This window comes from Bos grunniens, chromosome 9 (genome assembly GCF_055505025.1).
Source record: "Bos grunniens cultivar Pamir isolate PY7600 chromosome 9, Bosgru_T2T1.0, whole genome shotgun sequence".
Taxonomy (NCBI): domain Eukaryota; kingdom Metazoa; phylum Chordata; class Mammalia; order Artiodactyla; family Bovidae; genus Bos; species Bos grunniens.
The window spans coordinates 13,679,436-13,703,556 of NC_141173.1; the positions used below are offsets into that span (position 1 = coordinate 13,679,436).

General features: G+C 43.8%; 1 protein-coding gene across 1 annotated transcript; it reads left to right on the forward strand.

Annotated features, from left to right (window-relative positions):
- Window positions 1-6,752: 6,752 nt before the first annotated feature.
- LOC147365587 (uncharacterized) lies at window positions 6,753-9,816 on the forward strand. The gene is made up of 3 exons (XM_086316796.1): window positions 6,753-8,202; window positions 8,595-8,907; window positions 9,152-9,816. The coding sequence occupies exons 1-3, from the start codon at window positions 7,966-7,968 to the stop codon at window positions 9,790-9,792; spliced, it is 1,191 nt and encodes a 396-aa protein (XP_086172922.1). The 5' UTR covers window positions 6,753-7,965; the 3' UTR covers window positions 9,793-9,816.
- Window positions 9,817-24,121: the final 14,305 nt, after the last annotated feature.

Here is a 24,121-nt window from a genome sequence, read left to right on the forward strand (position 1 = left end):
TGTCTGTCTCAATAGCCTTTAATTCTGTGTTTACCACATCATGTTTCTTTTTTTTTTATTGGAGAACAATTACTTTACAATCTTGTGTTGGTTTCTGCCATACATCAGCATGACTCAGCCACAGGTACACCTATATCCCCTTCCTGCTGAAACTCCCTCCCTTCTCCCTGCCCATCCACCCCTCCAGGTTGTTACAGAGCACTAGGTTGAGCTCCCTGTGTCACAGAGCAAATTCCCACTTGCTCTGATTTTACATACGCTCATTTATATGTCTCCATGCTATTCTCAGTTGGCCCCACCCTCTCTTCCCACACTGTGTCCACAAGTCTGTAGCCTGTTCTCTATGTCTGCATCTCCATCTCTGCCTTACAGATAGGTTCATCAGTAACATTTTCTAGATTCCATACCCATGCATTAATATACAATATTTGTCTTTCTGACTTACACAGTGTTTTATTTGGTGGTATTTTTCTTAATACTTTGAAATGAAATAGTAAAGGAATTTCATAGACCAAAATAGCAACAACTGTGTTACATTTTAGCCTCCCTCCCCAGGCCCAAGTAAATCTTGGGAAAGTTCATTTCTATGAAAGCTACTTTGATCATGTTCCAAACTTTCCTCTGTAGTTATGTGTACAGTTTTCTGTTCTGTGTATAATAATTACTTGTGTCAAGTATCATCTGTCAGAAGCTGGACAGGAAATACGTTCATAATACAAGAACCACAAACACTCTTCAAAAGGTGTATGCAATAAGAATAAATTTTGTATTAAACTTCATTGCATCAAAATGCATTAAAATAATTGAAAAGCACATTAATGTGGGTTATAGATAGGTTTTCAGTGAAGGTGGGCTAGGCTAATAGCTAAGAGCTTTTCTTAAAATGCAGAATTAAAAGCAATACATAATGGAGGGGAAAAGACAGTCTCATCAATAACTGGTGTTGGGGAAACTGAAATTCTAGAAGACTTGCCCAGGCACCAGGGCATCGTCTGGACCAGCCTCTTACCCTCCTAACCTGGCTGGTGCTCATCCACTTCCCGAAGTGCAGCACAACCATAACCCAGTCTGTAGGGGTGCATCAGGTCATCCAGACCTTGCTCCTGAGCAGAGGTTCCCAAGGCCAGCCTGGCTCGCAGAGACTGAAACAATTTGCTAGACTCAAGGCTGGGAAGGCAGTTGAGTGTTGCCAAATGAATGGGAGGGGAGAATAGAGCAGCCTATGATTAGAGTCCAATGTTCCACCGTCCTGGTGGGAAATGTGTTGTCCTAGACTCTGAACATTCACGACATACACTCGCTCTGTGGTCTGTGGCTTAGACTTCAGCCTTTCAGGCGGGTCATTCGGGTGACCCTGACTTGAGCAGACACAGCTCTGTGGCCCTGCCATAAGCCATCCCATCCCAGTTGGAGAGAAAGGCAGCTGGACTGAAGGACAGGTGAGCTCGGATCACACCCTGGGGAGTGGGTGCACCAGGGGTGCCTTTGTGTTCCTTCCATTTTATTATAGTTTCCAAGTTACTGGTTAGGGAGGGTGAAGTTGACCTCATTTTTTGAAGTGGAATCCAGACAGAGGCAGGGTAGCACTTTGTCTTAGCCTAGGCATGTCTACATGTGACTTTTTCATCAAGCTTGCAACTTCAAACACAAGCCCTTCCGTGGCCTTCACTTAATGAACACATCTTTGGCAATGACAGAGCTTGGGTATATCTCCTGTTTCACATGTCTGTCATCTGTTCTGCCTACCAGAGTGTTTAGGGGTACAAATTTGCTTCTGTTGTTCATTTTGTAACTGCACTTCTATTTCAGGCCTCCTCATAATGTCTGTGACAATAATTTCCTGACAAATTAGGGTACATGAGTGCAAAGTCACTTCACTTGTGTCCCACTCTGTGCGAGCCTGTGGACTGTAGCCCACCAGGCTCCTCTGTCCATCAGATTCTCCAGGCAAGAGTACTTGAGTGGGTTGCCATGCCCTCCCCCAGGGGATCTTCCTGACCCACATAGTGCCACCTGTGAAGCCACACAAGTTAGGGGGTTCGTATATATTTTCATTTTGTAATCTATGGCTCTGAACTATTAAAAGACTCAAGTTCTAGGAGGATCTCTTTAGTATTGAAATGTTGCTGCAATGAGCTGTGAACGACACCGGGATTCTTGGCGTCCAGAGAAGAGGAATTCGATCTGGGGCCAATGACAAGGCTTGATCACTCAGAGCTTTTTATGTAATAAAGTTTTATTAAAGTATAAAAGACATAGAGACAGTTTCTGACATAGACATCAGAAGGGGACAAAAAGAGTGCCCCCTTGCTAGTTTCTAGCAAGGAGTTACACACCTATTAGCAAGCTGCTCATTAGAGAAAAGAAACACCTCTAAGCTGAGAGAGTTGCACCGGGCACCTCACTGACAACGTTCATTTTGAGACAGCATTGGCACAAGCTGAGCCATGCCTGGCCATAAAACAGTTGACCAGAATCTTGAAGAAAGGCAGATTTCCAAGCAAATACGTTATTTTTTTTTTTTTTGAAACACATTAACATAGTTTGAGTCTGAGTGAACTCCGGGAATTGGTGATGGACAGGGAGGCCTGGCGTGCTGCGATTCATGGGGTTGCAAAGAGTCAGACACGACTGAGCAACTGAACTGAACTGAAGGAAGATATTTCCATGAGAAAAATGCATTGGTAAGCTCAAGATTTCAAATAAAGTTAAGTTCAGGCAGAAGCAGGTATTGTCATGACAACACAGAATTTTAAGAGAAAAAAGGAATAAAAAAAAAGTCCACCAATTGCAGTTTTAATTTCCCCTGCCACTTGGGCACCTCTGACCAGCCTACAGAGGCTATTAACACTCAGTATGTATGTGACTTCTAGGGTTAAGTGTTAGTCGCTCAGTCGTGCCCAAGTCTTTGTGACCCCATGGACTGCAGCCCATCAGGCTCCTCTGTCCATGAGATTTTCCAGGCAAGGATACTGGAATGGGTTGCCATTTCCTGCTCCAGGGGATCTTCCAGACCCAGGGATGGAACCTGGGTCTACTGCTGACAGATTCTTTACCAACTGAGCTACTTTTTGTACTGCCTAAGTGTAAACAGGGTGACCCAACTTCACTCTTAATAAATGATCTGAGTGAGAAACAAGAAACTAAAAAAGAGTGGAGATCTCTGAATCAGGAGGCATCTAAGAAGTCAGTAGTAGTGTTTTTTGTAATGGTACCTGAGTCAATGATGGAACTTGTAATAGTTGTGACCTGGATTCTTAAAAAAAAAAAAAAAAAACAATGATAATGATCCTGGCTCTAAAATCTGTCTTATCTCCTGGTAGGCCTTATCATACCTCATCACTGGACCTGGCTTTTTTTCCGAGGCCTTTCCTGGGTATATTCTTGCTCATTTTTCTATGTGAAACTTAGAATCAGTTTATCCTGAAAATCCATCTGAATGGTTCTTAATTAGGATTGCATTAGATGTTAGACTAATGAGCAGTGACATTTATATGACATTCAATCTGATCAGTAAGAACACTATATGCTTGCAGGTGTGTCATTTCCTCCAGACGGTGTTGAAGTTCCTTTTATGTTCCTTCGGTAAATACTGGGCATCTACACTGGAGGTGTGGCATGAACACAGAAGGCACAAATTCCTGCCCTTGGACTTTTTCCTACCTGAGATCATGAAGATATTCCCCTATGTCATCTTCTGGTTTTTCTTACCTTTCCCCTTAGATTCACTATTCACTTGGAACTGACTTTTGTTGGATGATTTTATTCCATCTAGATGGGCAGTTAATTAAGCAGCATTTACTTAAAATCTACTTCCCTGCTCACTGGTACTGAGTCAGAGAGTGAATGAATGAAAGTCACTCAGTTGTGTCCGACTCTTCAACCACATGGACTGTACGGTGGTCAGAATACTGGAGTGGGTATCCTATCCCTTCTCTAGTGGATATTCCCAAGCCAGGAATCAAACCAGGGTCTCCTGCATTGCACACAGCGTCCTTACCATCTGAGCTATCAGGGAAGTCACTGGTACTAGTAGTGTAATAAAGCAAGTGCTCAAATATGGGTAGAACTAGATGTATCTCAAAGACAGAATCAACTTAATTCATGTCTGGAGTTGGTGAAAAAGGAAGGATCCAAGAATGAAATGGTTATTTAGTGTTCTGGCCTGAGAAACAAGAAGTGTGACAACTCGGGTGCAGAGGACACCTGGAGGAACAGAGGAGAGGCGGAAAGTCATGGCTGTGGACCCTGCTGACAGTGAGGCATCTCTCAGACTTCAAAATGAAGATGGGAGGTAGGCAGGTGGGGATGAAAGTAGCAAGTTGTACCTCTGAGCACCATTCCCTTTATAAAACTAGGTCTTTGAAAGCAAAAAAAGTATTAAGACCATCCATGTAGTCAAAAACCTGTGGACACTTTACAGTCAGCCCTCTATAACCTCGGTTTAATTTCTGTGGATTCAAAAACTGTGGGACATGTCATAGTATGTATTTATTGAAAAAAATCCAGTTGTAAGTGGACCTGTGCAGTTCAAATCTGTGTTGTTTGAGGGGTAACTGTGTATGTAACACAGTTTGTTTATCCACTTTAAACCTTCATTAAAGGTTTCATGAAATGTTAAAAAAATAAATAAATAAACTGCATTTCTCTAGTGACAAATCATGTTAAGTATCTTTTCATGAGCTTCAGTTCAGTTCAGTCGATCAGTCGTGTCCGACTCTTCGAGACCCCATGAAACACAGCACGCCCGGCCCCCCTGTCTATCACTAACTCCCAGAGTTCACTCAGACTCATGTCCATTGAGTCAGTGATGCCATCCAGCCATCTCATCCTCTGTCGTCCCCTTCTCCTCTTTCCCCCAATCCCTCCCAGCATCAGAGTCTTTGCCAATGAGTCAACTCTTCGCATGAGGTGTCCAAAGTACTGGAGTTTCAGCTTTAGCATCATTCCTTCCAAAGAAATCCCAGGGCTGATCTCCTTCAGAATGGACTGGTTGGATCTCCTTGCATCCAAGGGACTCTCAAGAGTCTTCTCCAACACCACAGTTCAAAAGCATCAATTCTTCGGTGCTCAGCCTTCTTCACAGTCCAACTCTCACATCCATACATGACCACTGGAAAAACCATAGCCTTGACTAGACGAACCTTTGTGGGCAGAGTAATGTCTCTGCTTTTCCATATGCTATCTAGGTTGGTCATAACTTTGCTTCCAAGGAGTAAGCATCTTTTAATTTCATGGCTGCGGTCACCATCTACAGTGATTTTGGAGCCCAAAAACGTAAAGTCTGACCCTGTTTCCACTGTTTCCCCATCTATTTGCCATGAAGTGATGGGACCGGATGCCATGATCTTTATTTTCTGAATGTTGAGCTTTAAGCCAACTTTTTCACTCTCCACTTTCACTTTCATCAAGAGGCTTTTGAGTTCCTCTTCACTTTCTGCCATAAGGGTGGTGTCATCTGCATATCTGAGGTTATCGATATTTCTCCCGGCAATCTTGATTCCAGCTTGTGTTTCTTCCAGCCCAGCATTTCTCATGATGTACTCTGCATATAAGTTAAACAAGCAGGGTGACAATATACAGCCTTGACGTACTCCTTTTCCTATTTGGAACCAGTGTGTTGTTCCATGTCCAGTTCTAACTGTTGCTTCCTGACCTGCATACAGATTTCTCAAGAGGCAGGTCAGGTGGTCTGGTATTCCCATCTCTTTCAGGATTTTCCACAGTTTATTGTGATCCACACAGTCAAAGGCTTTGGCATAGTCAATAAAGCAGAAACAGATGTTCTTCTGGAACTCTCTTGCTTTTTCCATGATCCAGCAGATGTTGGCAATTTGATCTCTGGTTCCTCTGCCTTTTCTAAAACCAGCTTGCACATCAGGAAGTTCACAGTTCACGTATTGCTGAAGCCTGGCTTGGAGAATTTTGAGCATTACTTTACTAGCGTGTGAGATGAGTGCAATTGTGCAGTAGTTTGAGCATTCTTTGGCATTGCCTTTCTTTGGGCTTAGTAAGCAGAAGATATTAAGAAGAGATGGCAAGAATACACAGAAGAACTGTACAAAAAAGAGCTTCACGACCCAGATAATCACGATGGTGTGATCACTGACCTAGAGCCAGACATCCTGGAATGTGAAGTCAAGTGGGCCTTAGAAAGTATCACTATGAACAAAGCTAGTGGAGGTGACAGAATTCCAGTTGAGCTATTCCAAATCCTGAAAGATGATGCTGTGAAAGTGCTGCACTCAATATGCCAGCAAATTTGGAAAACTCAGCAGTGGCCACAGGACTGGAAAAGGTCAGTTTTCATTCCAATCCCAAAGAAAGGCAATGCCAAAGAATCTGATCTGATCTGATTATCTAAATGCAATAAAAATTAATTTAAGGGTATAGTTTTATGATTTCTGACATAAATACACCCATGTACAGCCACCACAGACAAGATACAGGATGTTTCCATTACCCCAAATCTTCTCTTGTCCTTTTCCCAACCAGTTTGATCAACACCAGGCAGCCAATGATCTGTAGGTCTCCAGAGATTAGATCTATTTTCTAGGATTTCATAAAAATTGGATCATGTGTTTTCATTTGTGTCTGACTTCTTTTGTCTGGCATAATATGTTTTCTGCTTTTTGTTTGTTTCTCAATTTCCTTAATTTATTTCTAATAATCTTCAGGTCTTTTCCTGAAAAGGAAATGTCCCCAGTTTTTATAACATTTATCAGAAATATATGGATACCATGTTATTTTTTTTATGTTGTCTGTGGCATTTGTATTTTTTATTTATTTTTTTTATTTGGCTGCTCTGGGTCTCAGTTGTGGTCTATGGGATATAGTTCCATGGCTAGGAATCGAATCAGGGCTCCCTGCTTTGGGAGCGTGGAGTCTTCACAACTGGACCACCAGAGAATTCCTGGATATTCATATTTTTATTTGCTCTCTTTTTTCTTTTTATCATTTGACTTTATCATTTGTTTCAGGCCTGAGCATTTGTCAAGCAAGCTGTGTATCAGTCTCTATATGGCAATAGAGAATAAAGCGATTGAGAGAGAGCATTAAAAATCTTTAAAACAGGTACATCTATACAGTTAGTATTGCAGTTTAAAACTATCCCGTGCCTGGACTTGCCTGAGTGATATCTCCTTTTATGGAACCCATTTCTTTATTTTGCCTTTAGCTCACATATCCCAGAACTAGTTCTAAATATTAATCCAATTGTCTGTCTCAAGCTATGTTTTAAACTGGGAAATCAGGATAATAATTTTCATCCTCTTCCTATTAAAATACCAAGGGACGTTCTCATGGAATTAAAAGAAAGAATTCCAAACTGTATGGAAAGATGAAAGAGCCTAAATATTCAATACAATCTCAGGAAAGAAGCCCTGATACAGACACACCAGGCTTCATGAATGCTAATAAGAGGACCAGAAATTTGTATATATGAGAGGATGATAGCATAGTCTTACTTTCGGTCTGCCCACTCGAAATAGGCAGGAAGGTGAGTGCCTTACCCAGGTCCCAGAGTGCATCCAGGCCTGTTTCTGCCCCATTCTGTGCTATGTCAACCCTGTATTGAATCCTTCCTCTGTGAAGTCTCAGTGCATGAGCTCCATGTGATACCAGCCCACAGGTTGAACAGGGACTGGAGCTATTTGTAGGCCAAAAGACCTAGGCAGTAGATGGGAGAATGACCCCCACTCTGCAGATGGAGAGACTGGGGAAACCCTGAGGGGCACATGGCTTGTCCAGGGAAACATCACTTATAAGAAGGAGGAGCCTGGTCTGACAGCAGCTGTGTCCCCAGAGCTCACGCCCTGGCTGCACCCAGGCATCCCAAGGCTGTGGGGAGGGCTATGTGGGTGTCACTGTGCCTGCACATGGCCTAAGGGGGTGGGTGAACAGTCAGAAACACAGAGGTTCCCTTGGGGAGCTTTGTGTAAGGGACCTCGGCAATGAACCCAGGAAATGATGTCACTTCCCAGCAACAGAACCCAACAGAACCAGGAACCCAGGTATCCAGGCCTCCACAGTGGAGAGGAGCCCCCAGCCAGATTGCTTGCTGCCAAGATGTTCTGCTGTTTGCCCCTGCCCAGAGGCCAACGCCTCAGGAGAGCTCACAGGCAGAGTGTGTGGGAATGCGGTCGACGCTGGCTCAGGGCCCCCCCAAGAGGCCTCTGGCCCTTTGCCCGAAGGAACAGGAAGGTAACACGGGAGCCCCAGGCCGGACCGGGTCACCTCTCCCGTCCCACCTGGGTAACCCTGAGTCCTTTCCCTGTGAGTGTGGATGGGGGTTTCTCGGGGTGTGTCGGCCACAAGCAACCCCAGGCGGATGTGGGTCAGAAGCCTGTGGGCCGGTTGTGTCCACACCCCAGGGGAGAGCAGGCTGGGTGGGATGGAGAGAGTCCAGGCAGCGCCAGTTGCCCAGGCTGACCTCATGCTCTCAGGGGGGTCTCCTTCATCTGGGGTGGGTATCTGAGCAGACACACGTCTCTGTTGGGAGCAGAAGTTGGAGTGTGCAGAAGCAGCAGCCATACTGGCCAGGCCCAGCTTGGAAAACTCCAAGCAGGGCTGGCTGACGGTCACTGTCATTGCAGAACTTCCCACTGGATCTGGCTGATGAGGGGGACACCCCATCCACCTCCTTGAGGGAAGGGTTGGACCACCATCCCCCTGCCCATGAAGCCCAGTGCAGGCTCCAGGTGAGCATGCCCACAAAGGGGTCAGCCCAACTGGGAATGAAGAGGAAGCGGGGAAGGCCTGCTGCCCAGACACCACCCAGGACACACCCCAGGGACCAGTCTCAGGCTGCCACGGAGCTCAGCACACCCAGCTCTGACCCAGAGCCCCGAGAACCCCTGCCTCTGAGGCAGCAGGAGGACCTGGAGCCCAGCACGGCAGAGCACGGAGGTGAGGGGGCTACGGCTGGTGCATGTGAGTGTGTGGGGAGGGGGTGCTGAGCCACACAGGGAGGAGTCCTCCAGAGCTGAGTCTAGGCCTGGAGCAAAGGCTGGCCTCACACCACCCATCTTGCAGACTGCAGTCAGAGAAGGCATCCTATGCTGGGTATTCTTTGGGATTCTCTGGGAAGCTTTCTGTCCTCGGATATGCAATGACAAGGCTGGCCTGTGGGTAATCTTTTCTTCTCTCACAGCTCTAACACCGGCCTTCAAAGTCAACCAGGCTCCACTTTCAAATCCTGTCCCTACAGAGGTGGTTGCTCCAGGTGCAGGAACCAGGGATCCACTGAAGGGAGATCAAGACCTGAGACTTCCCCTCCCAAAGACACCGGGCCAGTTGGGTACTGGCCAGCACCCTGGGCAGATCGCAGCTCTGTGTCTGCAGGACCCCCAGCCCCAGGCACTGATGTCCCACCCCCTCAGCGAGAACATCCACCTCCACCTGCACCTGTACCTGCTCGGGCTTTGGCAGGAGAACCCGAGTCAGGGGATGAGTCACCACCTCTGCAGGGAGAGCCTGCCCTGGCTCCTGCCCAAGACCCAGACTCCCCAGATGAGTGACCCACCACTGCAGGGAGAACGGGCCCCCACTTTGGACAGAGACCCAGATCCCTTTCCACTTCCATTTCTAGAAACACCATGTCCAAGGGAAGGGTTGGCTCTGCAGCCTCTATCCCTGTCTGCCCCCCATGGACACCATCAACTCGCTCCCAACCCAGGGGAGACTGGGTTCCCTTCCCCTGAGAGTCTTTTCATTTGGTTTTTCTGGAACTTTCTTGTGTTGCTTTATGTTTTTTTTGGCTTTCTGTATTTCTTTCCATTGAGTTTTTATTAATAAAATTTATTCTAATTCTTGCAATTTGGGAACATTGAAGACTTTCAAAATGCTGTGTAACCATCACCACTTTTTAGTGTCAGACCCTTTCAATCCTTCCACCCATTTCCCAACAAATCCCATATTCATGTCCCTGTTCATCACTCTCCTTGTCCCTGAACACACATTAATCCTTTTCTTTCTACATTTCTTCCTATATTCTGGGTGTCCCCAATCAATGACTATCAGTGAAATGATAGAAGTAGTTTTTTTTCTGACTCCCCACATATTGTAAAACTACATTTGAGAATTCTTGTTTCTGTTTCATTTGAAGTACCTTTGGGTATCTGAAAGGACAGTGTAGTTACTTTCAAGATATCATGGGCCAAATGAAGCCCTTTTGGCAAATGTAGTCATAATCTCCAGGCAGGCATTACTGTTGTAAGTGTGACATCTCAACCAGAAGGCAAATGCTGAGCTCTTCCTGTGGCACAAACAAACTCACAAAATAAGCCAAGAAAGAGAGCTGGAAAAAGAAACCACAACAATAACTGGTAAAGCATTCCTCATGAGAGAAGGCTAGAGAATGACCCAACATCCTTGTGGCCCAAATCCCTGAAGAAAATCAATGTTCCACAAAGAACAGAACACACGGGAAGTTCCAAGGAGAGGCAGTGCACATGGCCAGTGTAGTTTAGAGATGGCCTGACTGCTAAGAGGAAGACACATGCCAGTGTAAACCCTCTGCAGACAGCAGTGATGGTCATCCCCATGGTAAGTGTTTAGTCTGGTGACAACCTGCCCCAGGCACCACACAAGGGAGCAGACCTGGGTCTCTTCCTCTGCCCCACACCACTCCCTCATGAAGGCAGCTCAGGTGCTTTCGGGACCTGCCTGCCTGTCTGGCTCATCCATGAGCTGCATCTACCTCCAGGGCAGGCCTCCACCTTCTCCTCTCTGTTCACCGTGAACCTGCACACAGTGGGCCTTCAGAACCTCGAGAGACTCAAGCCATTCCCACTGTAGCCAGAACCCTCCCCAGGCATTAAAACTCCACCCCTGTGGAGTCACTGTGGCCCAAGCACTGGTTCCAGAACCCTGGAGGCCACGACAGCCTCTATGGTGTGAAGAGTGAGGTCCCTTTTCACAGAGCTTCTAAGCTGTTGTTTCATTGTCAGCTCTGACCATCCGGTAGCAGCCAGGTGGGCCACACTGCAAAGAAGCTCAGAAGCTGAGTTTCAAGGGAGGCACTGAAAGGACACCAATGGATACAACATGCCTCAAACTGAGTGAGGGTCCCCACAATACTTGGAAAGGCCTGTGGTGTGCAAGTGGGCAGTAGGGCCCCCAAGGTCCAAAGGAAGAGTGGTACTCAGGAGCAAAGACCGTTGGCCTCTCCTGTAGCGGCTCCAGATGGCATCCCGTGAACAGTGGACAGCAAATGTGGTCACATGAGCATGACTCTGTAACTGCCTCAGAAAGCAAGAGAAAAGGGTCAGGGTGTGTGGGAATTCGGAGGGTGTGGTGGGGTGGTTGTAGGGAGGTGCCTTTGCTCTCTTCAGTTCAAACTGCTTTTGTGAGTCTCAAAGCTACCAGATGGCAGTTAGCAAGTCAGGCCTGGACAGTATCCAGTGTGGGCTGGTGCCTTAGCCCCTGTCACAGAGAAAAACCACACCAGTGGCTTCCCTGAGTTCAAATGGCAGGATCTGGGGGTTCTGTGTGGGTACACACCTCCTTGCTGTAGCCAAGATGTCCCCTTCTCTGAGCACCAGTTTCATCCTCTAGAATGAGGACATCGATTTCCACCTTAGCAGGTTGCTATCTTAATCCTGTGAAGACTAATTTGGGTTATCCTAGAATTAATATCTAGCCCTTTAGAGATATCACCTGAATCCAGATTAAACTGGAGTCTCTCAGTGTCATCTGGCATTTCTTCCCTGAAGCCAGCCAAAACCCACACACTTGCATTTCCAGGGTCTCCACTTAGCTAGCCTGTAAGAAAACCCAGCGAGCTTCAAAAAAGCTGACAGACATGCAGAAGAGGACTCACGGGCAGACGACTTTCCTCAGGTCTCAGGTGGAGCTCCGGGACCACAGCAGGAACCGGCGCTCTCAACCCCTGGGCTCAGCAGTGCCCTCATCCTCAGCCCGGACATGAGCAGGAAGGTCACCTAGTGCCCCAGGCTGACCTCATGCCCCTCCCACTACTATAGCCTGATCTCATCGGCCCCGCCCCTTCCGGCAGAATGAGCGCTCTTCTTCCCCTTGTTTCCAGCGTGAGGCCCGGCGCTGGGCCCCGATTGGTCACTGCCCCAGTCCTGAGCCAATCACGGTGGCCAGGGAGGATGGAACACACCGATTGGCCAGGTCCAGGTCATGTGACCATACTCTACAAGACTTACGTTTAAGCTGTGCCAAGGGTGGGAGACTTTGCGATGCCCCAAGAGCAGGGTTTGGAGAAGGCAATGGCACCCCACTCCAGTACTCTTGCCTGGAAAATCCCATGGACGGAGGAGCCTGCAGACCATGGGGTCGCAAAGAGTCGGACACGACTGAGTGACTTCACTTTCACTTTTCCCTTTCATGCATTGGAGAAGGAAATGGCAACCTACTCCAGTGTTCTTGCCTGGAGAATCCCAGGGACGGGGGAGCCTGGTGGGCCGCCGTCTGTGGGGTCGCACAGAGTTGGACACGACTGAAGTGACTTAGCAGCAAGAGCAGGGTTGAGAATCCAGTCACTGTGTCCGTGTGCTCAGTGTCCTGGGATGTGCCTGCCCATCCTCTCCACACACCACTTTGTTCTCTGCTGACAAAATATTCATGACACACCTCTTCCCTTCCCAAGGACAGTTTCACGCAACCATTTTCAAGGGAGCACGGCCTGTTTGAAGATAGGTTTAGAGATCCTCTGCTAGCCTCTAGGCTTGTTTTTTGTGTCATATTAGAATAATTTATTCAGTCAAACCCCCATCCCCCCCACCCCCATGCCCAGTGCCACCACTTCCTGCTCTCTGTTTTCAGGATTCTTAGCTGTTCTGAGAGAGGACATGGCCCAGGGGCCTCCCAAAGGCAGTGAATTTTGTCCAAGGAAGCACCTGAGACACTGAATCACGGAATCACTTTGCTGTACACCTTAAACTAACAAATCATTAAAAATCAACAATACCTCAATTAAAGATACTCATCAAAAATTGTTCTAAAATTTGTCAAGTTTTTCTTTGAAGTGTTGGTTCTTGGTATGTGTCTAATCTTTGGTGGTGTTTCCCCAATGGATACTAAATCATCCTAATGGGCCTCCTTTCTCTAGTTACATATTAAGAAGCATTTTTCAAAATCCCAAGTAGCAAGGACTTCAGATCTTTGGTAATTTGTGGAGCACCCCAGAGGCAGGTGTCCTTTTCTGTGTCTTCTTCTCGCATTTGGCCATTGCCTGTTTCTAGTATACACAAGTGCCCCAGAAAGTTCTCTGTAGTGAACCAGGCATATTTCTGTGAGGACAGGGGATGTTAGCATGGAGGAGGGTCTGAGTCCATAATGACCACTAACCATGATGAGCAACATTAAATCTAGTGTGATAATATCACATCTTATAAGGGATTTATACCTCTAACATTGAGAACTCCTAAAACTGAACATAACCTGTTTAGAACATACGCAAAGAAGTTAAATAGACACTTCTCCAGAGACACACAAATGTCTAACAAGTTAAAGATACTCAGCCTCACTAATCACTAGGGAAGTCAAGCATCACCCTGCCCTGTTAAGATGGCACACTACATTAGTTGTTTTTTGGTTTTTTTTTTTTTGCATATGTTTTTCAGAGTTCATGATTTTGTGTATCTATAAAATATAGTGGTGGGGAGAGCAATATAGGGGTGGGAAGAAAAAAAAGTTATAGCAATATAGGAGATAAGGTGAAATCATGTGTGAAACTTTTGAAAATTGTAGAGCACCTTTTAGAATTTAAAAATCTTTCTATAAACATATAAAATTTTAAACAGTCTTAATATGATGTTTCTTTTCTTTAAGTATTTGGTTTCATCGAGTCTTAGTTGCTGCATGTTGGAGCTTCACTAAATTTTGCCAGATCCCTTGCTGTGGTGCACAGACTCTCCAGTTGTGTCGCATGGCCTCCGGAGTGTGCAGGCCTCAGTAGTTTTGGGGCATAGACCCAGTTGCTTCATGGCATGTGGGATTCCAGTTCCTAAGTCCCCTGAACTCTCAACCACTGGGACACCAGGGAAGTCCCTGGTTTTCATCTTGAGGTGACGAAAGTTTCTGAAATTACATAGTGTAACGGTTATTTTTGAATATAATAAAAACCACTGAATTGTAAGCTCTAAATGGATGAATTGTATGTTAATATGAATTTTATCTCAATAGAGCTGTTACTTTAAGTCCTCCTTAAAAGCAGGAAAGCTTGTAGGTCATCAGGGGAGGCAGAGCATAGGCCAGCTCCAAAAGATTTCAATGTTGCAATGCTGGATGACCCTGTTCTGTGAGGTCAGTGGCTAGGGAGCATGGAGGCATCCTTCTAGGCTGCATTAAGTGCAGGCATGTCTCGGCTTACTGAGTCTTGATTTATCACCCTTCACACATCAGTCCCTTGGAAAAAAAGTTTTAAACAAATCGATGGTTTGTAGCAGCCCTTTGGAGCAAGTTTATTGATATCAGAGACCCTTTTCTCAGACAAGATCCCTTCACAGTTTCTGGGGCACACATATTTTGGGGACACCGTTCAACCTGCTTTCTATAGAAAGTGACCCTCTCCTTCTAGGAACTGACTGAGGTCCCATATAAACTGAAACAGCACCAGCCATGTGGGTGGGGTTCTGGGGAGAATGAGGACCCTGAAAACACAATGGGTTGGGGCGAGGGGCTAGGCTACCTCCCAGCTTTCCTTTTGGGTTTTCACTTAAATTCTGGGACAGAGTTGGCCTCACCACTGGATTTTGTTTTTATGCAGATTATCAGTTTGTGTGGCTTCTAGACTCTTGGCGTATTTGGAAAGGCCTTTCCTATTCTGATGATCTAATAATTGTTATCCCTTGGTTTCTACAAAACTGCTTGTCTCTTGCCTTTTGGTTGCACACCTTTGGGCCAGCTGTAGGGTATGTGTATGTGTGTGTGTGTGTGTGTGTGTGTATAAAGTGTGAGACAAGAATATTCTTTCCTAGATGACTACCTAGTTTTCTCACTATCAGTCAAGAAAAGATCTCCCTTTTCCCAACTATCTGATATATTATGTTAATCTTCTACTAAAACTATGCATGTTTGGGAGTCTGTATCTGGCTTTTTCATTGTTCTCTTCATCTCTCTGAAAATCCATGCATCAAGGCCAGTCCAAGGCACATGTGTCTTCACACTTCTGAGATCTCTGAATGGGGAGGCTTAATAATAGGCAGTATTTTCAGTAGTGGTTCATGAGCCAATAATGTACCTTGTACTATATAGTGGCCTGGATTCTTCAACAAAATGATAATAATCATGGCTTTAAAATCTGTCTTATCTCCTGGTAGGTGTTACCACCCCTCATCACTTGACCTGATTTTTTTCCCGCAGGGGTTTCCTGAAGTATTCTTGCTCAGTTTTTCTGTGTGAAGCTTAGACTCAGTTTATCCTGAAAATCAGCCTGAATGTTATTTAATTAGGATTACATTAGATGTTAGACTAATAAGAAGTGACATTTCTAACATTCAATCTGATCATTAAGAACACCATGTATCTTCACAATGACCCGAGTACTTGCATGTGTGTAGACGTCTACAGATTTTGTTGAGGTTTCCTTTATGTTCCTTCTGTAAATACTGGGCATCTGCACTGGAGATACAGCATGAACACAGCAGACGGTTTCCTGTCCTTGGATTTTTGCCTACCTGAGATCATGAAGATATTCCCGCATGTCATCTTCCAGTTTTTCTTGCCTTCCATTTAGATTCACTGTTCGCTTGGAACTGACTTTTGTTGGATTGATTTTATTTCATCTACATGGGCAGTTAATAAAGCACCATTGACTTAAAATCCACTTCACTGCTGACTGGTAATAGTAGTGTAATAAAGCAAGTGCTCATATATGGATAAGACTAGATACATTTGAAATACAGAATCGACTTTATTTTTCAATTCATGTCTTCATATCTGGAGTTGGTGGAAAAGAATTAGCCAAGAATGACACCATTGTTTGGGCCTGAGAAACAAGAAGCAATGACAACTATGGGGGAGGCCCCTGGAGGAACAGATGGGAAATGACAAGTCACGGATGTGGACTTGCCTGAGCTTGAGGCATCTCTTAGATATCAACATGAAGATGGGAGGTAGGCAGGTGGAGATGAAAGTAACAATTTGTATCTCTGAGCACCATTCCCTTTAGAAAATTTAGATATTTGAAAGCAAAAAAGTATTAAGACCCTCCATGTAGTCAAAAAATATGTGTACACTTTACAGCCAGACCTCTGTAGCCTCAGTTTCACATCTGTAGATTCAAAAACCATGGGTCATATCATAGTATGTATTTTTTGAAAAAAATCCAGGTGTAAGAGGACCTGTGCAGTTCACACCTGTGTTGTTTGAGGGTTACCTATATATGTAAGAGATACAGAGTGTATCCATTACCCGAAATAGTCTCTTGTCCTTTTCCCAACCACTTCAATCAACCCCAGGCAGCCAATAATCTGCTGATCACCAGAGATTAAATCTACTTCTCAAGGATTTAATACAGATCAGATCATGTATTTTCCTTGTGTCTGACATATTTTGTTTGGCATAGTAAGTTTTCTGTTGTTGCTTTTTGTTTGTTTTTAAATTTCCTTAATTTATTTCTATTAATCTTCAGGTCTTTTCCTGAAAAGGAAATGTCTCAATTCATTATAACATTCATTAGAAATATATGTATAACACTTTGCTTATTTATGCTGTCCATGGTATTCTTTTTTTTTTGTAAATTTATTTATTTTAATTGGAGGCTAATTACTTTACAATATTGTCATGGGTTTTGCCATACATTCACATGAATCAGCCATGGGTGTACATATGTCCCCCATCCTGAACCCCCCTCCCACCTCCCTCCCCATCCCATCACTCAGGGTCATCCCGGTGCACTGGCTCTGAGCAACCTGTCTCATGTATCGAAACTGGAGTGGCTATCTATTTCACGTATGGTAATATACATGCTTCAATGCTATTCTCTCAAATCATCCCACCCTCGCCTTCTCCCATGGAGTCCAGAAGTCTGTTCTTTACATCTGTTTCTCTTTTGCTGCTTCACATATAGGGTCATCATTACCATCTTTCTAAATTCCATATATGTTATGGAATATATGTGTTAATATATTATATTGGTGTTTTTCCTTCTGACTTACTTCACTCTGTATAATAGGCTCCAATTTCATCCACTTTATTAAAACTGATTCGAATGCATTCTTTTTAATAGCTGAGTAATATTCCATTGTGTAAATGTACCACAGCTTTCTTATCCATTGGTCTGCCAATGGACATCTGGGTTGCTTCTATGTCTTAGCTATTTTAAACAGTGCTACAATGAACATTGGGGTACACGTGTCTCTTTCAATTCTGGTTTCCTTGGTGTGTATGCCCAGCAGTGGGATTGCTGGGTCATATGGCAGTTCTATTTCCAGGTTTTTAAGGAACCTCCACACTGTTCTCCATAGTGGCTCTATTAGTTTGTATTCCCACCAACAGTGTAAGAGGGTTCCTTTTTCTCCACACCCTCTCCAGCATTTATTTTTTGTAGACTTTTAGATAGCAGCCATTCTGACCAGTGTGAGATGGTACCTCATTGTGGTTTTGATTTGAATTTCTCTGATAATGAATGATGTTGAGCATCTTTTCATGTGTTTGTTAGCCATCTGTATGTTCTCCTTGGAGAAATGTCTGTTTAGTTCTTTGACCCATTTTTTGATCAAGTTGTTTATTTTTCTAGAGTTGAGCTGCAGGAGCTGCTTGCATATTTTTGAGATTCTTTGTCAGTTGCTTCATTTGCTATTATTTTCTCCCATTCTGAAGGCTGTCTTTTCACCTTGCTTATAGTTTCCTTTGTTGTGCAAAGCTTTTAAGTTTAAAAAGGTCCAATTTGTTTATTTTTGCTTTTATTTCCATTATTCTGGGAGGCAGGTCATAGAGGATCCTGCTGTGATTTATGTCAGAGAGTGTTTTGCCTATGTTTTCCTCTAGAAGTTTTATAGTTTCTGATTTTACATTTAGATCTTTAATCCATTTTGAGTTTATTTTTCTGCGTGGTCTTAGAAAGTGTTCTAGTTTCATTCTTTTACAAGTGGTTGACCAATTTTCTCAGCATCACTTGTTAAAGAGATTGTCTTTTCTCCATTGTATATTCTTGCCATCTTTGTCAAAGATAAGGTGTCCATAGGTGCATGGATTTATCTCTGGGTTTTCTATTTTGTTCCACTGATATATATGTCTGTCTTTGTGCCGGTACCATACTGTCTTGATGACTGTGGCTTTGTAGTAGATCCTGAAGTCAGGTTGATTCCTCCAGTTCCATTCTTGTTTCTCAAGATTGCTTTGGCTATTCAAGGTTTTTTTGTATTTCCATACAAATTGTGAAATTATTTGTTCTAGTTCTCTGAAAAATACCGTTGGTAGCTTGATAAGGATTGCATTGGATCTATAGATTGCTTTGGGTAGTATACTCACTTTCACTATATTGATTCTTCTCATTCATGAACATGGTATATTTCTCCATCTATTTGTTTCCTCTTTGATTTCTTTCACCAGTGTTTTATAGTTTTCTATATATAGGTCTTTTGTTTCTTTAGGTATATATTTTCCTAAGTATTTTATTCTTTTCATTGCAATGGTGAATGGAATTGTTTCCTTAACTTCCTTCTCTTTCTGTTTTCTCATTGTTAGTGTATAGGAATGCAAGGGATTTCTGTGTGTTAATTTTATATCCTGCAACTTTACTATATTCATTGATTATCTTTAGTAATTTGTGTTAATTTTACACATGGTAGTGTATATATGTCAATCCTACTCTCTCAGTTCGTCCCCTTCTCTCCCTCCCCTGCTGTGTCCTCAAGTTTGATTTTTATGTGTGTACCCCTCTTTCTGCTCTGCAAATAGATTCATCAGTACCATTTTTCTAGATTCCATATGCTGTGCTTAGTTGCTCAGTCCTGTCTGATTCCTTGCAACCCCATGAAGAATAGGGTGCATGTGTCTTTTCAAAATATGGTTTTCTCAGGGTATTGCCAAATGGTGGGATGGCTGTGTCATATGGTAGTTCTATTTTCAGATTTTTAAGGAACCTCCATACTGCCCTCCATAGTGGCTATATCAGTTTACATTTGCAGAAAGAGTGCAAGAGGTTTCCCTTTTCTCTACATCCTCTCCTGCATTGTTTGTAGATTTTTTGATGATGGCCATTGTGATTTGTGTGAGATAATACCTCACTTGTAGTTTTATTTTGCATTTCTCTAATATTGACAAAATAGTGAGTGATATTCAGCATTTTTCATGGGTTTTTGGCCATCTGTATGTCTTCTTTACGGAGAAGGCAATGGCAACCCACTCCAGTACTCTTGCCTGGAAAATCCCATGGACAGAGGAGCCTGGTAGGCTGCAGTCCATGGGGTTGCATAGAGTCGGACACGACTGAGTAACTTCCCTTTCACTTTTAACTTACATGCATTGGAGAAGGAAATGGCAACCCACTCCAGTGTTCTTGCCTGGAGAATCCCAGGGATGGCAGAGCCTGGTGGGCTGCCGTCTATGGGGTCGCACAGAGTCGGAAACGACTGAAGCGCCTTAGCAGCATGTCTTCTTTGGAAGACATCAAAGTCGTCTTTTATGTTTCAGCCTCCATTGATCTTTATTTCTGTTCTTGTGCCACTATCATACTGTCTTGGTTACTGTAGCTTTGTAGTATAATCTGAAGTGAGGGAGGCTGATTCTTCCGGTTTCACTTCTCATTCTCAAGATGACTTTGGCTATTCAGGATCTTTTGTGTTTCCATACAAATTGTGAAAATTTTTGTTCTAATTCTGTGAAAAATGCCATTGGTAATTTTATAGGGATTGCATTGACTCTCTAGATTGCTTTGGGAAGTATAGTCATTTTCAAAATATTGATTCACTTAATCCAAGAACATATCTCTCCATCTGTTTGTGTCATCTTTGATTTCTAAGCATAATGTTTTGATATTTATAAATTTTAAGTGTATCAGCACTTCATTCCCTTATTAAGCAAATTCTTCATTGTTTAGACATAAATTGTCCATCTGTTGGGCACTTGCTTCTTTACCCACCAAGTTTTGACTATTTTAAGCAAAACTATTATAAACAGTTCAGTTCAGTTGGTCAGTCATGCCTGACTCTTTGCCACACCATGGACTGCAGCTTGCCAGGCCTCCCTGTCCATCACCAGCTCCCAGAGTTTACTCAAACTCATGTCCATTGAGTTGGTGATGCCATCCAACCATCTCATTCTCTGTCGTCCCTTTCCCCTCCTGTCTTCAGTATTTCCTAGGATCGGGATCTTTTCCAATGAGTAAGTTCTTCCCATCAGGTGGCCAAAATATTGAGGACTTCAGCATCAGTCCTTCCAAGCAATATTCAGGACTGATCTCCTAGGATGGACTGGTTGGATCTCCTTGCAGTCCAAGGGACTCCCAATTGTCTTCTCCAACACCACAGTTCAAATGCATCAATTCTTCAGAGCTCAGTTTTTTTATAGTCCAACTCTCACATCCATACATGACTACTGGAAAAACCATAACTTTGACTAGATTTGCCTTTGTTGGCAAAGTAATGTCTCTGCTTTTTAATATGCTGTCTCGGTTGGTCATAAATTATCTTCCACGGACGAAGCGTCTTTTAATTTCATGGCTGCAGCCACCATCTACAGTGATTTTGGAGCCCAAAATATAAAGTCTGCCACTGTTTCCACTGTTTCCCCATCTATTTGCCATGAAGTGATGAACCAGATGCCATGATCTTAGTTTTCTGAATGTTGAATTTTAGGCCAAATGTTTCACTCTTCTTTCACTGTCATCAAGAGGCTCTTTAGTTCTTCTTTACTTTCTGCCATAAGAGTGGTGTCATCTGCATATCTGAGGTTATTGATATTTCTCCCAGCAATCTTGATTCCAGCTTATGCTTCATCTAGCCCAGCATTACTCATGATGTAATCTGAGAAATGGTGTCTTAGTTGTTGCTAAAAATCCACTTTTGCAGGGTGGCCAGAGCAATGCTTAAAACCAGTGATGAGAGAGTTCCCTGGTAGCATAGTGGTTAGGATTTGACTCTTTTCTGTTGTGACCAGAGTTCAATCCCTGGTTGGAAAACTGATATCCAGCAAGCAGCATGGCCAAAGAGAAAATCCAGAACAAGCCAAAAAACAGAAAGCTGAGTGCAAAAGTGTACTTTGTAGGAAAAGCACCTCAGGTTCACCTCTCTGAATTTCACTTTTCTCACCGTCATTTTAGAAGGTTCTGAAGCATATACTCTTGTTCCTTGTAAAGCTGTTGTGTCAGAGTTTGAGACACCACCAGATTTCTGGACCTAGCACTCCAATGGTTTTATCAGAGGGTCTTGGGTTAAAAAGAGAACCAAGGTAGCTATGCCTGTGTCCACCCGGGGAATAAGTCCCATCAGGACACCATGGCTCACATACAGTAGGGAACCTCTGCCCTCTGGACTGGCCCACATCCTTCTTTTCACCTGCTGATCAGAGGCCCAGATAGCCCCATCCTGATTCACCCCCCAGGGCCTGGATTCGGGATGGTTTTGGGGTAGAAGGACCCTCGTACTCCTTTATCTGCCTGGACATGAGCATATCTATAAGAGTCTGAGTGTTTCTGATCTTGGGAAGCCTTGACCAGCATTGCCTGAATTAGGGTTTCTGTTCCCAACCAGAGACAGAAGTCAGGCAATGGCAGTGAAAGAGTTGAATCCTAACCACTAGACCAGTGGTCAGTGACAAGGCCATGAATTTCCACAAAGAAGCAGAAAGTATTGAAACAAGTAAAGTGTTTATTAAGTCAAAAAATGGTATGTGTGAATAGACAAAACTGTGCACTCTGAAAGAGGTTTCACCATTGTAGTGGCTTAAATCACTTATATGCAGTGTTTTTTTCAGGTTTTCTGATCAATCATCTTGCTTTGTCTGGTTCTGAGTCCGTATTTGGTTTATCTCAGGATCCTTCCCATGTGTGTGCATCACTTAGCCAAGTCAGGTTCTAGCAAGGAAGCCTAAGGGTAGTTGATGTCACTTACTGACCGTAGAGTGGGGCCCACTCGCCCTTTGACCCTTGGGAACTTTCTCCACATGTGTAGTGGAAAAGATCTCCTTGACCTTGAGAATGAGAACTCTATGGTCTTTTATCTGTTATTTGGACAGGGATTGGGTCCTATTTCCTCCTGCTATTGTCTTCATCTTGTAGTATATATCCACATAGTAGAGACTCCAGGTTTTCTGTCTGGGGCCTATCTCTCTTCTGCTTCATTTCCAGCTAGTGTGGGTGGAAGGATGGGGTGTGAGGTTACTACATTTGCATGGCATTCCAGGTATTGAGATCTGTGCATTTCCCCAGGCAGTCAACTCCCCACACCATCCTCCCAGGAAGTCTAGATCCAGGATGTGGAGGGCTTATCTATATATCTTATGTCCCTTTGCTTCTCTGTAACTTCCATTCCCACAGTGAGGAACCAGGCTCCCACTATCTGCCACTTATCTGTGCATTGTACCTTTCCAGATTACATAAACAGTGGTTTCAGAATTGTTAGCTACTACACTTCCCTTGCGGCTCAGCTGGTAAAGAACTCACCTGCAATGCGGGAGACATGGGTTTGATCCCTGGGTTGGGAAGATCCCTTGGAGGAGGGAAAGACTACCCACTCCAGTATTCTGGCCTGGAGAGTTCCATGGACTATACAGTCCAAGGAGCTACAAAGAGTTGGACATGACTGAGTGACTTTCACTTTCAAACTCTGGAAAGGACTCCATAAAACAAAGCCTACTGCTTATGTATGGTCCATTTTGCCTTTAGTCTAGAGAGTCTGTTCATTGCTAAAGTTCACTTAGGTCAGCATCTTTTGCCCTATCCCCTACTGTGAGGTTTTTCCATGCATTTCTAATACAGTTAGAGTCTGTCATATTTGGAATTCTATTCTATGAAACTCTTATAGTCTAAATAAGTAAATTTGAATAGATGATGATTGATCCCTTGGACTATAAAATTGGTATGCTTATCAAATGCATACTAACAGGAATCCACCTAAAGGATATCTTAAGTCTGTATGCATGTCAGGAAGCAACAATTAGAACTGGACATGGAACAACAGACTGGTTTCAAATAGGGAAAGGAGTACATCAAGGCTTTATATTGTCACCCTGCTTATTTAACATATGCAGAGTACATCATGAGAAATGCTAGGCTGGATGAAGCACAAGCTGGTATTAAGATTGCTGGGAGAAATATGAATAACCCCAGATATGCCGATTACAACACCCTTATGGCAGAAAGCAAAGAAGAACTAAAGAACCTCTTGATGAAAGTGAAAGAGGAGAGTGAAAAAGTTGGCTTAAAGCTCAACATTCAGAAAACGAAGATCATGGCATCTGGTCCCATCACTTCATGGCAAATAGATGGGAAAACTGTGGAAACAGTGTCAGACTTTATTTTTGGGGGCTCCAAAATCACTGCAGATGGCGATTGCAGCCATGAAATGAAAAGATGCTTGGTACTTGGAAAAAAGTTATGACCATCTGGACAGCATATTAAAAAGCAGAAACATTACTTTGCCAACAAAGGTCTGTCTAGTCAAAGCTATGGTTTTTCCAGTAGTCATATATGGATGTGAGAGTTGGACTATAAGGAAAGCTGAGTGCTGAAGAATTGATGGTTTTGAACTGTGGTGTTAGAGAAGACTCTCAAGAGTCCCTTGGACTGCAAGGAGATCCAACCAGTCCATCCTACAGGAGATCAGTCCTGAATATTCATTGGAAGGACTGATGCTGAAGCTGAAACTCCAAAATTTTGGCCACCTGATGCGAAGAACTGACTCATTTGAAAAGGCCCTGATCCTGGGAAAGATTGAAGGCAGGAGGAGAAGGGCACGACAGAGGATGAAATGGTTGGATGGCACCACTGACTCAATGGACGTGAGTTTGAGTAAACTGTGGATGTTGGTGATGGACAGGGAGGCCTGGTGTGCTGTGGTCCATGGGGTTGCAGAGTCCAACATGACTGACAGAACTGAACTGAACTGATCTAAAGGATCACTTCAAATTCCCCACCCCATGATGTGTTTTAACATCTCTGCAGCTTTGCCTTTACAAGAATGTCATCAATGGAATCATACTGGATTCT

Coding starts and splice junctions, on each gene's coding strand:
- LOC147365587 (XM_086316796.1), top strand. CDS start 7,966: ATGATGTCACTTCCCAGCAACAGAACCCAACAGAACCAGGAACCCAGG. Junction 8,203..8,594: donor TTGCCCGAAGGAACAGGAAG/GTAACACGGGAG, acceptor CTGTCATTGCAG/AACTTCCCACTGGATCTGGC. Junction 8,908..9,151: donor CAGCACGGCAGAGCACGGAG/GTGAGGGGGCTA, acceptor CTTCTCTCACAG/CTCTAACACCGGCCTTCAAA.